Source organism: Octopus sinensis, linkage group LG25, assembly GCF_006345805.1.
Source record: "Octopus sinensis linkage group LG25, ASM634580v1, whole genome shotgun sequence".
Lineage (NCBI taxonomy): Eukaryota > Metazoa > Mollusca > Cephalopoda > Octopoda > Octopodidae > Octopus > Octopus sinensis.
Window position 1 is genome coordinate 12,554,839 of NC_043021.1, and position 16,126 is coordinate 12,570,964.

The 16,126-nt window shown below is 40.6% G+C and overlaps 1 protein-coding gene across 1 annotated transcript in view; it reads left to right on the plus strand.

Moving 5' to 3' along the window:
• The window catches only part of LOC115224515 (E3 ubiquitin-protein ligase DTX4), a 33,747-nt gene that overhangs the window by 17,313 nt on the left and 308 nt on the right, over window positions 1-16,126 (plus strand). The window contains exons 4-10 of the mRNA XM_036513476.1: window positions 2,789-2,859; window positions 4,836-4,967; window positions 6,662-6,726; window positions 9,302-9,442; window positions 11,533-11,694; window positions 12,317-12,406; window positions 12,839-16,126. The exon at window positions 12,839-16,126 is cut by the window's right edge and continues 308 nt beyond it. Of these exons, the coding sequence (XP_036369369.1) occupies window positions 2,789-2,859; window positions 4,836-4,967; window positions 6,662-6,726; window positions 9,302-9,442; window positions 11,533-11,694; window positions 12,317-12,406; window positions 12,839-13,126 (949 nt within the window). The 3' untranslated portion in view covers window positions 13,127-16,126. The remainder of the gene's footprint in view (window positions 1-2,788; window positions 2,860-4,835; window positions 4,968-6,661; window positions 6,727-9,301; window positions 9,443-11,532; window positions 11,695-12,316; window positions 12,407-12,838) is intronic.

Sequence of the window (16,126 nt, forward strand, 5' to 3'; positions counted from 1 at the left end):
GTGTATATATAATATATATATATAAGAATTATAAATATTATTGCAATACAATAGTATCATTTTCCAGCTAAATAGAGGTAGAATTATAAATAGGAAATAGTGCCACATAAGGCACCAATGTTTGCTGGAAATAGCAGTCGATAACCATATGATGCTACGTAAAGCTTCACTGAATCTATAGATGCAAAGATGTGTGCAGGTGGTGAATGTAAAAAATTTTCATCTTATCTCCAAGGAGAATGCCAGATAAGCTTTACATAGCATCGTATGGTTGACTGCTATTTCGAGCAAACATTGGTGCCTTGTTGCACCACTATTTCTTATATATATACCAGTCTCCATATTTCATTCCATAATGGCTACCTCTGAAGAGCGCAGGATTACTTAATCGGACTGTTACCTAACACTCTGTTGAACCCATTGTGTGAAACCAGTTGGTAAGATCGGCCATAATGAATACGTACACTTCGATTAATACACTCACTCTACTGACAGATATATGAATGTATTTTTTTCTCGATTTATGGACTCTTAGGTAGCTTACACACACACACACTCATATATTATTCTTAAACAAGAATGTTGTTAACAGGGACTTCAAAGCAAGGGAGATTGGTTGGCCAGGGACTTTAGTAGGAGTCACTAGCCCAAGGAGCCACAGGGTGGGTTGAACCCAAAACTGCATGGTTGCAAAGTATGCTTCTTAACCACAGCTGTATGTACCCCTCTTCATACATATATCTCCTACACATACATACAACAATATTCCAAGTAGTAAAAATTTCTTCTTTTTTTTTGTTTTTATTGTTTTGTATTTTGAGTGTGTGTATGTGTGTTTGTATTCTTTTATTATATTTGTTTCAGTCATTTTAACTGCAGCGATGCTGGAGCACCACTTTTAGTCGAACAAATCGACCCCAGAACTTATACTTTGTAAGCCTAGTACTTGTTCTGTCGGTCTCTTTTGCTGAACTGCTAAGTTACGGGGGACACAAACACACCCACATTGGTTGTCAAGCGATGGTAGGGGTACACAGAAACACACACATATATATACGACAGGCTTCTTTCAGTTTCCACCTACCAAATCCACTCACAAAGCTTTGGTCGGCCCGAGGCTGTAGTAGAAGACACTTGCCCAAGGTGCCTTACAGTGGGACTGAACCCAGAACCATGTTGTTGGGAAGCAAGCTTCTTATCACACAGCCAAGCCCGCACCTTTACATATATAATATATATTTATTTATTTGCTCTCTCTCACACACACATACATACATATATGTACGTTACTTATGTCTGACATTGTTCTTCCCCTCTTCCAGATATGATGTTCTGTTAGTCTTTATATAATTCCAATTTATATTTTGATTAAGCAGATTAATCCTTTTTTTTTTGTATGTTACTTAATCCTCTTAACACAGAGATTGGTAGAGGGATGGAAAAGTGGATAGATAGATGGCTGGCTGGCTGTCAGTGAAACCTGTGTTCTCATATTAATTTAATTGGTTGCAGGACAGCAGAAGAGTGTGTGTGTGTGTGTTCGTATCATCATCATCGTCGTTTAACGTCTGTTTTCCATGCTAGCATGGGTTGGACAGTTCAACCAGGGTCTGGGAAGCCAGGAGTCTGCACCAGGCTCCAGTCTGATCTGGCAGTGTTTCTACAGCTTGATGCCCTTCCTAATGTCAACCACTCCGTGAGTGTAGTGGGTGCTTTTTACGTGCCACCAGCACAGGGGCCAGGGGAAGCTGGCAGTGGCCACGATCGATCGGTTGCTTTTTACATGCCACTGGCATGGGTGTGTATATATATTATATAAGATGGTATCAAAAAGTTCCTGGACTAGTTCTGTAGCATGCCAACAGATGGCAGCACATGGTTGTATGCTCAGGTAGAGCTAGCAGTGACCTTCATGAGGCGGTGTGCTGTGTGACATTGCTGTGTTTACTTTGCAAGTTGTGAAATTTGTGTTTTTGAGATCATGTGTATGCTGTAGTCTGTGATTTTGTCATGGACAGGAACAAAAAGCCAATGTGAAATTTTGCATTGAACTTGGGAAGTCTGCTACAAAGACACTGAGCATGCTTCAGCAAGCTCCCGATGATGAGGCAATGGTTCATAGGCAATGTTTCAAGTGGCATGGGCACTTCGAAAGCAGAAGAAAATACCTGGAAGACAATGACCAATCTCAAAGACCTGCCATGCGAGTGACCTCTGGAATCCGGGAAACCGGCCCTTATGAGCCAGGCATGGCTCGAGAAGGAACAAAATATCTAGTGTTGCATCACCAATTCCACCGTATGTGTATATTAGTATTCCTCTTGTATTCTTTGACTTGTTGCAGTCATTTGACTGTGACCATGAAGGGTATCCAAGAACAACAGTTGTAATTGCCTCATTTGTCTTCTGGCTGTCCACCTCCTCTATCCTCTCCTTGTTCTTGTTTTCTTCTTCTCTTTCATCGTCTTCAATCACTACAGCAGTGGTTTTCAACCAGGGTTCCGCGGAACCTTAGGGTTCTGCCAGTACAGTCCAGGGGTTCCGCAAGAAGCTACAAAACTACTAAAATCAGCAGTAATTTTTAATTCCCATATGCAGATATGTATGCAAAAGACTATTAAATTATTGCACAGGGGTTCCTCGAGCCAGTGGAATGTTTCCTTGGGGTTCCGCTCCAGCAAAAAGTTTGAAAAGCACTGCACTACAGTCTAGTTTTGTCCAATGCACTGAAATAAAGCAAAATTGACCAACCGGTTCTTTTTCTTTTTTCCTCCACTCATCCTTGCAGTGCTTCTGTGCCTCTCAACCAACCAACTAACATGAAAACTATTGGACGTTTGATCAGCCCTGTCGTATCAAGTAAGTCCATCTTCTTTAAAATAACCTCCTCCTCCTTGTTTTTCTTCTGCCTTTTATTCTTTCTTTTTCTTCTTCCTTCTCTTCTTGCTTTTCTTCTTTTTTCTCCTCCTCCTCCTTTTTTCTAATTCCTTTCTTCCTCCTTGTTTTTCCTCCTCCTCATTCTTTTTCTTCTCTTGCTTTTCTTCTTTCTTTCTCCTCCTCCTTTTTTCTGATTCCTTCTCTTCCTCCTCCTCCCATCTTGTTCTCGTTCATTTTCTTCTTCTTTCTTTCTTTCATTCTGCTCTTCCTCTTCCTCCTTCCATGAGACACACACGTAGTTTACTGGATATCTTGAGAGCTTTCTAGTTCGTCATTGGCAATGCATTTTGACCATCCGTGGCCATCACCTTTTATTCTCTCTGACTGAATCCAAGAAGCCTTAAGTTGTTTAGCCTCAAGTCAGCAGACCTATGTTAGAAGGCACTCCACCTATGTCTGTCCCATCTTTTGTTTTTTCAAACATAGTGTACATGGAAAGCCTTGTGAGTGGATTTGGTAGACAGAAACTGAAAGAAGCCTATTATATATATATATATATATATATATATCAGCATCATCATCATTCTTTAATGTCTGTTTTCCATGCTGGCATGGGTTGGAGCTGGCAAGCTGGAGAGCTGCACCATGTTCCAGTCTAATTTGGCTTGGTTTCTACGGCTAGATGCCCTTCTTCATGCCAACCACTTTACAGTGTGGTGGATGCTTTTAACATGGCAACAGCACTATATATATATATCATCATCATCATCATCATCGTTTAGCGTCCACTTTCCATGCTAGCATGGGTTGGACTCATATATATATATATATATATATATATCATCATGACCGACCAAGCTATCAGATGTTGCTACACATCGCTGGTCACAATGCGCTTCGCATTGTTTTAGCCTTCAAATGACGCCACCCCGCTGGCTAAGCGAGCAGGCCAACAGAAGAAAGAGTGAGAGAAAGTTGTGGCGAAAGAATACAGCAGGGATCGCCACCACCCCCTGCTGGAGTCTCGTGGTGCTTTAGATGTTTTCACTAAATAAACACTCACAATGAAATCGCGAGTCTGCTGGGCCATTATTTATATATATATATATAGGGTTCATAGTTCTATGAGCTGCCTGGCAACCTCACCAGTGCTGGTGGCATGGAAAAAAAAAGCACCCAGTCCACACTGTAAAGCAGTTGGTATTAGGAAGGGCATCCAGCTGTAGAAACCATGCCAAGGCTGATATTGGAGCTTGAAGTAGTCCTTTGACATATCAGATCTTATCAAACCGTCCAACCCATACCAGCCTGGAAAATGGACATTGAATGACGGTATGTGTGTGTGTTTTTATGTCTGCGCTTCTCAAAAAATTGCTGAGCTACAAGCAGTGATGATGATACCATTTCTCCTATCAGCGAATCCTCTGCTGGGTTTGCACCTTTGATGTAATCTGGAATAAGAGAAACCCTTACTTGATGACAGGGATAAGAAACTGGTGATGAGGAAAGGTTACCTGTGACGGGTCCAATGTCCTGTTCTTGAAAATGTTTCTTTCATCTGTTTAATACTGCAGAAAGCCGACACTTAGTCCACAAAAGATTAGCTTCCTTTGAATTTGTGTATATGTGTACTTGCACCTGCACGTTTGGATGTGTGTGTATGTACATAAGGGTTTAAGTGTGTGTGTGTTTGTGCATGTGAATTTGTGTGTGAGTGTGTGTGTGAGTATGCACATGTTTGGGTAAGTGTATGTGTGTCCACACACGTTTGGACATGTGTGTGCATTTGTGTGTATATGCATAAGTGTTTGAGTATGTATGTGTTTGTGCATGAGAATGTTTGTGACTGTGTGTATATGCATGAGTGTGTGTGTGTATGCATGACTGTGTGTGTGTGTGTTTGCACATGAGTGTGTGTGTGTGTGTGTATGTGTAATTACATATATGCTTACTTGCAGATATCACAAACATTTTGGTATCTCCAGCCATTCCAGTTCGGTTACCTCCGGGACAGATTCACCATGGTGCAGTGTCTGGTAGAGCACAGACTCATGGACGTATCTCTCTTACCAAATCTTCAACTAAGTTAGGTAAGTAATTTGTCAATTAATAGACTAACATAATATTATTATCATTAACCCTTTCGTTACCAACCCGGCTGAAACTGGCTCTGGCTCTTTCGTATAAATGTCTTGTTTTCATAAGTTTTGAATTAAAATCTTCCACCAAACCTTAGTAACAATTTATGTTCCTAACAATAGCTTAATGATAGCAAAGTTAATTTACTAAATTCTTTGTTATATCTAAAATAATTGAAAGAAACACAGAGCATCTCAAAATAAATACGGTAATGAAAGGGTTAAGGCAGCAAGCTGGCAGAACCCCACCTCCTCCCCCAAGTTTCAGGCCCTTGTACCTGTTGCAAAAAAGATTATATTTATTTCTTTACTACCCACAAGGGGCTAAACACAGAGGGGACAAACGGATTAAGTCGATTACATCGACCCCAGTGCGTAACTGGTACTTAATTTATCGACCCCGAAAGGATGAAAGGCGAAGTCGACCTTGGCGGAATTTGAACTCAGAACGTAATAGCAGACGAAATACGGCTATGCATTTCACCCGGCGTGCTAACGGATCTGCCAGCTCGCCGCCTTATATTGGCAAAATAGCAGAATCGTTAGCACGCCAGGCGAAATGCTTTGCAGTGTTTCATCTGCCGATACATTCTCAATTTAAATTCCACCGAGGCCAACTTTGCTTCCCATCCTGTCAGGGCCGATAAATTAAGTACCAGTGAAACACTGGGGGTCGGTGTAATCAAAGTAGTTCCCTCTCCCATAGTTTCAGGCCTTGTGCCTTTAGAAGAAGGGATTATGTCATTGATCCCTGGCTGGTGTATTGGCAAGAATTGTGCCATAAAAATGCCTTCACCATCATCATCATTATTACTTAACTCTTTCTTCTTCCATGATGGTAAGGTCGTGAGTTCAATTCCTGGCAGAGCATTGTATCCTTGAGCAAGACGCTTCATTTCATGTTGCTCCATCCACTCCACTCAGCTGGCAAAAATGAATACTCCCTGTATTTCAAAGGGCCACTTCATGGCATTTTTTATATCTCTTTACGTTCTAAGTTCAAATGCCATCAAGGTTGACTTTGCCTTTCATCCTTTCGGGGCTGATAAAGTAAGTACCAGTGGAGTACTGGGGTCAATGTAAATGAGTTAACCCCAGCTCCAAAGTTGCTGGCCTCGTGCCAAAATTATTATTATTATTAAAGAGGCAGCAAGCTGGCAGAGTTGTTAGCATGCCAGGCAAAATGTTTAGCGGCATTTTTCTTGACTTTATGTTCAGAGTTCAAACCCTTTTGGGGCTGATAAAATAAGTACCAGTTGAGCAGTTCCCCACCCCAGAAATTGCTGGCCTTGTGCCAAAATTTGAAACTATTATTATTATTAATGCAGTGAGCTGCTGGTAGAGTTATTAGCACGCCGGGCAAAATGCTTAGCAGTATTTCATCTATTTTTACATTCTGAGTTCAAATTCCACCAAGGTCGACTTTGCCTTTCATCCTTTCGGGGTCGATAGAATAAGTATCAGTCGAGCACTGGGGTCAGTGTCATCAGCTAACCCCTTCCTATGAAATTTCAAGCCTTGTGCCTATTGTAGAAACATTTATTATGTAGCCATGTATTTTCACCCTTGTCTCATGCATTTCATCACAAAACCTCTCAACATACCACATCAGTCTTTAACAGCTACAGTGCACTATTTCATTCCAGGTCGGGGTGCTGGAGAGGTACTAAAGAATTATGTCAATAAAGTAGATCAACCACCAGCAGAAGAGGTAAGGTTTCTTCCTTTTTCCCTCCACCATTATCCTGTGAGGTGTCTTGTCCCAACTTCTACCAAATGTCTCAAACGTTTCATTTAGTTTTCACAAAAGGTTATATCTACCATATTTTCTATACTTTGTCATCCTTTTCTCTTGATTAAACTCCCTAATCTATGTCCTCACAACCTTTAGTGTTACCCTCTCAAACATAATAACTTCACCTGTTAGCCTTAAATACAATTATCATCATCATCATCATTTAACTTATGCTTTCTATGCTGGCATGTGGAGGCGTGTGGCTTAGTGGTTAGGGTGTCAGCATCATGATCATAAGATTGTGGTTTCGATTCCTGGACTGGGCGACACGTGTTCTTGAGCAAAACCCTTCATTTCATGTTGCTCCAGTCCACTCAGCTGGCAAAAATGAGTAACGCTGCGATGGACCGGCATCCTGTCCAGTTGGGGAACACATACACCATAGAAACCGGGAAACCAGGCCCACGAGCCTGGCTAAGCTTTAAAAGGGTGCATTTATTTTTTATTCTATGCTGGCATGGATTGGACAGTTCCACAGGAGCCAACAGACCAGAAGACCACACCAAGCTCCAATGTCTGCTTTGGTCTGGTTTCTATAGCTGGATGCCTTTCCTAATGCCAACCACTTCACAGAATGTACTAGGTACTTCTTATGTGGCACCAGTGAAGTCACCATGTAACCTGCAGGGCAAGACCCCTCAACCAAAGGAGGGCTGGGGTAATATTGTAGGAGGTGGCTTTGTCTTAGGAGATGTGGTTAGAGTATGATAGAGGGACAGAAACAGGTGTCTTGCAGTAGAGAAAATATATTACAACTAATTACTAAAAGAAAACTAAATTTAATTGTAATTAAAACTGGCGCTCTGTTTGTTGTGATGACGAGTGTTCCAGTTGATCCGATCAATAGAACAGCTAGCTTGTAAAATTAATGTGCAAGTGGCTGAGCACTCCACAGACATGCGTGCCCTTAACATAGTTCTCAGGAAGATTCAGTGTGACAAAAATGGTCCTTTGAATTACAGGTAATACTCCCTTTTGCCAGCTGAGTGGACTGGAGCAATGTAAAGTAAAGCATCTTGCTCAAGGACAAAATGTGCCACTTGGTATTGAACTACTGTCTACTCTATAGCCTCGGGCTGACCAAAGCCTTGTGAGTGGATTTGGTAGATGGAAACTGAAAGAAGCCTGTCGTATATATGTGTATATATATATATATAAAAAGGAAATGAAGAAAATGCTGACAAAATAATTTAAGTAAGGGAGGGTGTATTTAATTAGGTGAAAGTTCTTTTTACCGGTTGCGCATTTGTTATGCTTATCAAAAGATATTTTTTAAAGAGAGATAGAGTTCCTTTCTGATAGATTTTTTTCTCTTATCGTAAGGTCAGGAGTTCAATACTGGGTGATGCACTGTGTCCTTGAGCAAGGCACTTATTCTATTGGTCTCTTTTGCCAAACTGCTAAGTTACAGGGACATAAACACACCAGCACTGGTTGTCAAGTTGTGTGTGTGTAAGAGAAAAAAATCTATCAGAAAGGAACTCTATCTCTCTTAAAAAAATATCTTTTGATAAGCATAACAAATGCGCAACCGGTAAAAAGAACTTTCACCTAATTAAATACACCCTCCCTTACTTAAATTATTTTGTCAGCATTTTCTTCATTTCCTTTTTTTATATATCACAACTCGTGTTCCACATCTCCTTTTTTAAATATATATATATATATTTGTGTGTCTTTGTTTATCCCCCCCACACACACCACAACTTGACAACCAGTGCTGGTGTGTTTATGTCCCTGTAACTTAGCAGTTTGGCAAAAGAGACCAATAGAATAAGTGCCTTGCTCAAGGACACAGTGCATCACCCAGTATTGAACACCTGACCTTACGATCACGAGACGAATATCCCTAACCACTAAGCCACACACCTTCACAGTTACAACATGGAAGACTTGTATTGGCCATTCAAAAAACTTACGAAACTATTGAGTTCATTTAAATATTATTTGGTGTCGTCGTCAAGGGAATGTTCCAGATGGAAAATAAGATGTCAGGAGGCAGAGATCAGACACTGAAGAGGCAAAGAACGACTCACACTTCCTCGTCCCCTGACAACCCTCATCATCATCATTTAATGTCCGTCTTCCATGCATGGGTAGGACAGTCAATAGGAGCTGGCCAGGTAGAAGACTACCCCCAGGCTACCATGTCTGTTTTGGCATGGTTTTTACAGCTGGATGCCCTTCCTAACCACCAACCACTCCACTGAGTGTTTTTTACATAGCACCATTACCGACTCTTCTATACAAACAACCCTTGACCTGGACAGACACCTCAGGCACTTGCATCCTTAGCACCCATCAGGATAAAAAAGCTCAATCACACACTACAGTTCTACTACTTGGACACAAATTAATGCTGACGATGACAATTTGGTGCCAAAATTTTCATCACAACAACTGCAACTTGGTTTGTAATTAAAATATTTTAATCTGCTATTATTCAATTTATTGACCAACAGGGTTTTTTTTTTCTTACTCCATTTTTCAGGATTGCTGTATCTGTTATGAAAAGATTGACCAGCCATCTGGCTATGGTGATGGCATTGATAAAGAATGTGTTAAATTAAAGAAATGTGGCCATTTCTTCCACAGATTATGTTTGTATGCCATGTACAATAATGGACATAAGGTAAGTTGTTACTGTCTACAAATGTTATTCTTTTCCCCACTATCTAAAAAAAAATTATTTCTTAAAGGCACAGGCATGGCTGTGTGGTAAGAAGCTTGCTTCTTAGCCACATGGTTCATGGTTCAGTCCCACTTCATTGCACCATGGGTGAGTGTCTTCTACTATAACTTCAGGTCTATCAGAGCCTTGTTTGTGGATTTGGTTGGTGGAAACTGAAAGAAGACTGTCAAATATATATATATATTTATGTGTGTGTCTTTATGTCCGTTTGCTGCCAGTGTTGGTGTGTTTACGTCCCTGTAACTTAGTTCAGCAAAGAGACTGATAGAATAAGTATCAGGCTTTAGAAAAAAATAAATATTGGGGTCAATGCATTCAACTAAAAATTCAAGGTGGTGCCCTAGCATGGCCGTAGTCTAATGACTGAAACAAGTAAAAGTTCCAATGTGATCTGAAAGTAGTTGTGTATTTATGAGTGTGTATATATATATGAAGTCGAAATCAAACTCGGTGACTGGCATCCGTTGCTAGTGGAGCACTAAGAGTACCATACAAGTGAGATCATTGCCAGAGCAACAAGCTGGCCTTCGTGCCGATGGCACATTAAGCACACCATTTAAAGCGTGATCGTTACCGCGTCACCTTACTAGCACTTATGCTGGTGGCACGTGAAACATTCAAGCGAGGTTGTCGCCAGTGCTGCTGGACTGACTCCTGTACAGGTGGCACGTAAAAAGCACCATTTGGGCGTGGCTGTTGCCAGTACCACCAAACTGGCCCTCGTGCCGGTGGCATGTAAAAGCACCCACTACACTCTCTGACGTTAAATGATGATGATGTATGTATGTAGATTAACACAAACATATCAGACCTCCTAGCAGGTCTGTAGAGTTGGAAGTCAAAAACAGAGATTGCAGTTGGAGTTGATTTTCTGTGTGCCAATTTCCACAGCCCTGCAACCAGGACTCTATCTGAAATAGAACAATGCCTTGCGAGTGGATTTGGTAGACGGAAACTGAAAGAAGCCCGTCGTATATATGTGTGTGTGTGTGTGTGTGTGTATGTTTGTGTGTCTGTGTTTGTCTACCCAACATCGCTTGACAACTGATGCTGGTGTATTTACGTACCCGTAACTTAGCGGTTCGGCAAAAGAGACTGATAGAATAAGTACTACGCTTACAAAGAATAAGTCCTGGGGTTGATTTGACAAACCAGCAAAAGAGTAAGCAAACAACAGAGCCCCTTCCCAAATCTCAACACATCCTTGTGACCCTTCTGTTCTCTTTAACCATTTTGTCTCCAATGGAATCTGTGTGTATGTTATGTAGGGTTGTTGTTTTTGTTTAGCCCTAGGCCTGCAGATCTATGATCAGGAAGAGATTTTAGCTGTAACCATCTCATTTGTTTTGTTTTTCGAACATCTTACATAATGCAATTCTATATAAAATGTGTTGGTTTTTTTTTTTTTTTAGAAAGTAGGGTGATTCGACTTCTGTTTCTAGAAAAATCAAGCAGCCATGTACAGACTTCCTGGTGTTGATGAATCCATGTGTATGAGGGGTGAAACTATGTATGTGTGTGTGTTCTCCAACAATTTGGTGCGACACCAGTGCAGAATTACCTCCCTCCGACAAGTCATCCTAATGAGACGTCTGTGTTGGCTGGGTCATGCCCTCTGTCATCAACCAGGAGAATTCATCTACGAAGCAATTGCCCGAGCTCCCCTTCAGGGTTGGCGAAAGTGATGTGGTGGACAACAAAAAACCTGGCTGACGACAGTCAAGGCTGATCTGGAGCCCAACCTTGGCCACGGCGTTCGCTGCTGGAATAGGGAGTGGTTAGAGATCACACAGTCGTTAGCCTCAAATCGCCAGACCTGGTTGGCGTTTGTGAGAGATGCAGCATTGAGGATAAATGAAGCCTGCTCAACCCACCCTGGGTGAATGCTGTCTCAAGACAAGTGTGTGTGTGTGTGAGACTGTGTATGTGAGACTGTGTGTGAGAGAAGTAGAGAAAGTGGGGTGGTCTTTTATCTTGTCACAAAACTATATCAACAGCTGTTTCACTCAACCGGTGTATATTTATTTCAGGATGATAGTATCCAGTGCCCGACCTGTAAGACCATATATGGTAAGAAACTTGGTAACTGTCCAGATGGTGAGATGGACTACATAACAATTCCAGAATCCCTACCGGGATATCAGAACACTGGAACCATCCGAATATTATACGACATCAAAGCTGGTATTCAGGTAAGACATAGAGTTACCTGTTTCTTTGATATTGGTGGTGCTGTTGTTGTTGTTGTTTAGCTTTGGTCACCCTTGATCAATCAGACTAACCTAGGTTTCAGGTGTGAGCATCCTATCTTTTATTCAAAACATTCACCATAACATAGTGGTTCAGCAAAAGAGATTGATAGAATCAGTACCCAACTTAAAATATGAGTGCCGATGTCTACTCATTCAATGCAGTGCCCAAGCACGGCTACAGTCCTGTCACTGGAATAAGTTAAAAATATGTGTACATATGTCTATATACATTTATGTATGTGCTCACACAGTAGGAGTGTTAATACTGCTCCTCTTACTGAAGAGGATTGGCCAGCAAGAGCCCTGTGCCAGTGCCACATGAAAAGCACCTGTTCTGGAGCCTCTGCCAGTACCATTTTAAAAGCACCTAGCACACTCTGTAAAGTGGTTGGCTCTGCTCAAACTGTCCAACTCATGCCAGCATGGAAAATGGACATTAAAGATGGAGAAGGAGAATGTTTTTTTTTCAATTTCAACTTAACACTTTGTCTTTTTACAAATGACTGTTAATTAGTTAGTTAATCAATAACAATTAATGCTAATGGTATTTTTTCATTTACAGGGTCCTGAACATCCTAATCCTGGTAAACGGTTCACGACCAAAGGATTTCCTAGGTGTTGCTATTTACCTGAGAACGAGAAAGGAAGAAAGGTAATGTGTGTGTTGTATTCCTATGGTTATTGAGTACAGTGGGCAAAAGGCCATCAGGTTGGTTGGGGATATATATACATACATATATATATATATACATACATACATACACATACATATATATATACACATACATATATATACACATATATATATATACACACACACACACACACACACATATATATATATAGTAATTATTTGCAGAATCCAATTGAATTGAGGTATTTTAATGACACCAATTTATAGTCATGAATAGCATGTCCGTGTATCAACAGTATGGCATAACTAAGAAGCTTTGTTTGACTCAAACCCTTCAATGTGGTGCTCCAGCATGACTAAAACAAGTAAAATAGATAAATGATTTTTTTTCATTTGTTTTATTTATAAAATTTTTCATGTTACATCAATTTAAAAATTTATTTTTTATAGGTTCTAAGTTTACTGATAAAAGCCTGGAAAAGACGTTTAATCTTTACAATCGGGACATCCACAACAACAGGGGAGGCCAACACGGTCACATGGAATGAGATCCACCACAAAACAGAGCTATACACCAACTACACCGGACACGGTTACCCAGATCCTAACTACTTAGACAACGTACTCCTCGAGTTGGCCGCACAGGGCGTCATTGACGATGGCTCCAGTGACGAAAGTGACTCAGAGATAAAAAGCTCTTCTCTGGACTCAGGTGTTGAAATGGCAGTTAGCAGTTAAGTAGTGTGTGTCGTTAGTCCTAACAACACACCCCTGACACTCATAGATTTCAGTTTAATCAACGTATGTTATATATTTTTTTTATATAATTTTCCTATTCCTAAATTTTCCACTGCCCCCCTCCTCCTCATTTCAATTAAAATTTTACCTTGTCTTGGTGACTAATGTTTTAGAAATCGAAGAAGTCTGTTCTCGTTAAGCTGATTTAGTCTCTTTTTTCTTTTCATTTCCTTCACTTTGGTGTATAGTATCACTTCTCATCTTTAATAATAAAAGCACTATGCTATTTCCTTTTCATATAAACAGTGTTGTATTACAATAGCCTAAGTTTGTGTGTACATCTCTCGTAATACGACAGCATTAGGCTAGCCAAGAGGATCACATACACTTCTCGTGTGGCCTTTTCTTTTTAGACATTAGGACGTGATTTGAGGGAAGTTTTAACTGTTATTTCTAGCATTCCCTTTAAACCACTTTAACCTCTTATCTCCCTTAGGTGGTGTACAAGTTCCCATTTAACGAAGCCCTGCTAAGGCTTTTTTCTAGTCTGGTCGTATTAGGCTTAGCATATGCTGATGTGTGTACTTCTTATAAAGGCAGTCTTCATATAGTCTGCCTTTTTTTTTTCTTTTCTATTTTTTCCTTTTGTTATTTTCTTTTTCTAAGCAGGCTGACATATTTTTACTGCTCACGAATTTCCTCATTGTAGAGGGAAATATTTTTGAAAACAAAAAAATGAAAATCTAACCTCAAGGTGTGTCATTTCTTTTTTCTATTTTTTTTATCTGTGTACATGCAATATAAAATTTCATTAATCTCTGAGCTAAATCACACACACAAACAAACAAACCAGGAACAAAAATGATTTCTATAATTTTAGATTCCTTTTTTTATAACAAACAGGCTGACTACTTTCTGTCTATATATATATATATATACATATACTCTTTGTTTCAGTCATTAGACTGTGGCCATGCTGGGGCACCACTTAAAAGAATTTTTAGTTGAAGTAAGGCCTTGTCCTTATTCTAGCAATCTTTCTTGCCACACTTGAGTTATGGGGATGTAAACATACCAACACCAGTTGTCAAGCTGTGGGGGGAGGAGGACAAACAGACACACACACACACACAAACAGGCATCTTTTGGTTTCCTTCTACCAAATTCACTCACAAGGCTTTGGTCAACCCAAGGTTATAGTAGAAGCCACTTGCCCCCCCAGGTACCAGTGTGACCAAACTTGGAACCATGGAGTTGGGAAGCACACTTCTTCCCTTCCCACACAGGCTTTTAGGCACATTTAAAAAGAAATATATGTAATCATGTGTGGTTGTATGTTTCTGAGAGAGAAAGTGTGCATATGTGTATTCTTTTGCCAGTTTCAGCCCAAAACTGCAGCACTGCTATTATGTGTGTAATGGAACCCTTATAACTAGTCAAGTCAGGGATGTCTCTGGTCTTAGGAACTGTCACTTAAGCATCCCAGCATTGGGACTGTGCTGTGTAGCTGGGCAAGACACTTTATCTCTGGAAAGTCTGATTTTTCCTAGCTGTGAATAAGGAGAGGTACAGCCCATCTACAGAGAACAGTGACTTTGACATCAAGGGCATATCATTTCTTGGTCTTTGATGAGGTAAATGTGGGATTGGGTGAACTGCCCCTTCCGTGGAAACGACCAGCTCTTAAGCAGAAGCCCAATGGTCCAACATTTATAAGTAAGCATATCAGGATATTTTGCTTTTTTTAAAATAGATTTGTTGGTGTATTTGTTGCTAGGTGCAGGCATGGCTATGGTTAAGAAACGCGTTTTGTAACCACGAGGTTTTGGGTTCAGTCCCACAGCATGGCACCTTCAGCAAGTGTCTTCTACTATAAAGCCTTTTGCTGGCTGATGTCTTGTGAGTGAATTTGGTAGAAGAAAACTGGAAGCTTATAGTGTGTGTGTCCCATCACATCTTGCCAATTGGTGTTGGTTTGTTAACATCCCTGTAACTTAGCAGTTTGGCAAAAGCAATCGATAGAATAAAGTACCAGGCTTAAAAATCAAAACTGGGGTCCTGGAGTCACTTTGCTTAAAACCCATCGAGACAGTGCCCCAGTATGGCCGGAGTCCAACGACTGAAGTGAAGCGTAGGTGGGAAGTAATTAATGTAGGCCCTCACCCCCTTTTTTTACCACGCATATACACACACACACATTCACAAACACCTTGTGATAAGTGTAGACAAATTTGGAATATTTTTAATTATTTTATGCATGTCTTTTTGACATGATGCATCTCTCCCTCCTCCTACCCCCCCCCCGTTCACAAACTTGTTTCGGGGGAGTTTTTACTCTTTCAAAATATTTTTCTCTCATTTTACTTCTCACTGTTCCCACCACCATTCTCTCTCTCTCTGTCTCTTACAAAAAAAAAAAGAAAAAATCCCTTTTCTCCTCTCTTTCTACATCTTAACTGACATTAGATCCCTCTTCCACCAAGAAGTCTACTTCTAATCCTTAATAATATAGGTTCACATTTTTGGCCTGGTCAACAAGGAGGGGGGGTTGCATTGGAACTGACCAGGAGACCTCAGCAGTTTTCTATCCCTTTCTATCGTTGCTATTATTTATTGACCAATTTGGTACAGTGGCGGTGAACAATAAAAGTACCTTGTAGTGTACTGGTCCCAACCATCCCGCCTCTTCATTGTTGTTTTTCTTTTTCCCCGTTTAATTTACGTCATGACTTCAAATCCACCATCACCGAGTTCGGTTTTACTTGTCATCCATCCTTCCTCCACAAATGAGTTCGAAGAGGGGATGGGGAAATGGGGGGGGGCAGGGAGCTCGATAAAATAAAGTACGCCAGTGGAGTACTGGGAATCGATGTCGTCGGCTTCAAACCCCTACCATCCCCCTCCACCAAACGTCCATAATTTGCGGCGCTGTTTGCGCCAAAGTAAGACATCATTATTTATTGAAAGATAAATTCTCCTCACCCCCATTCCACCCTAAAA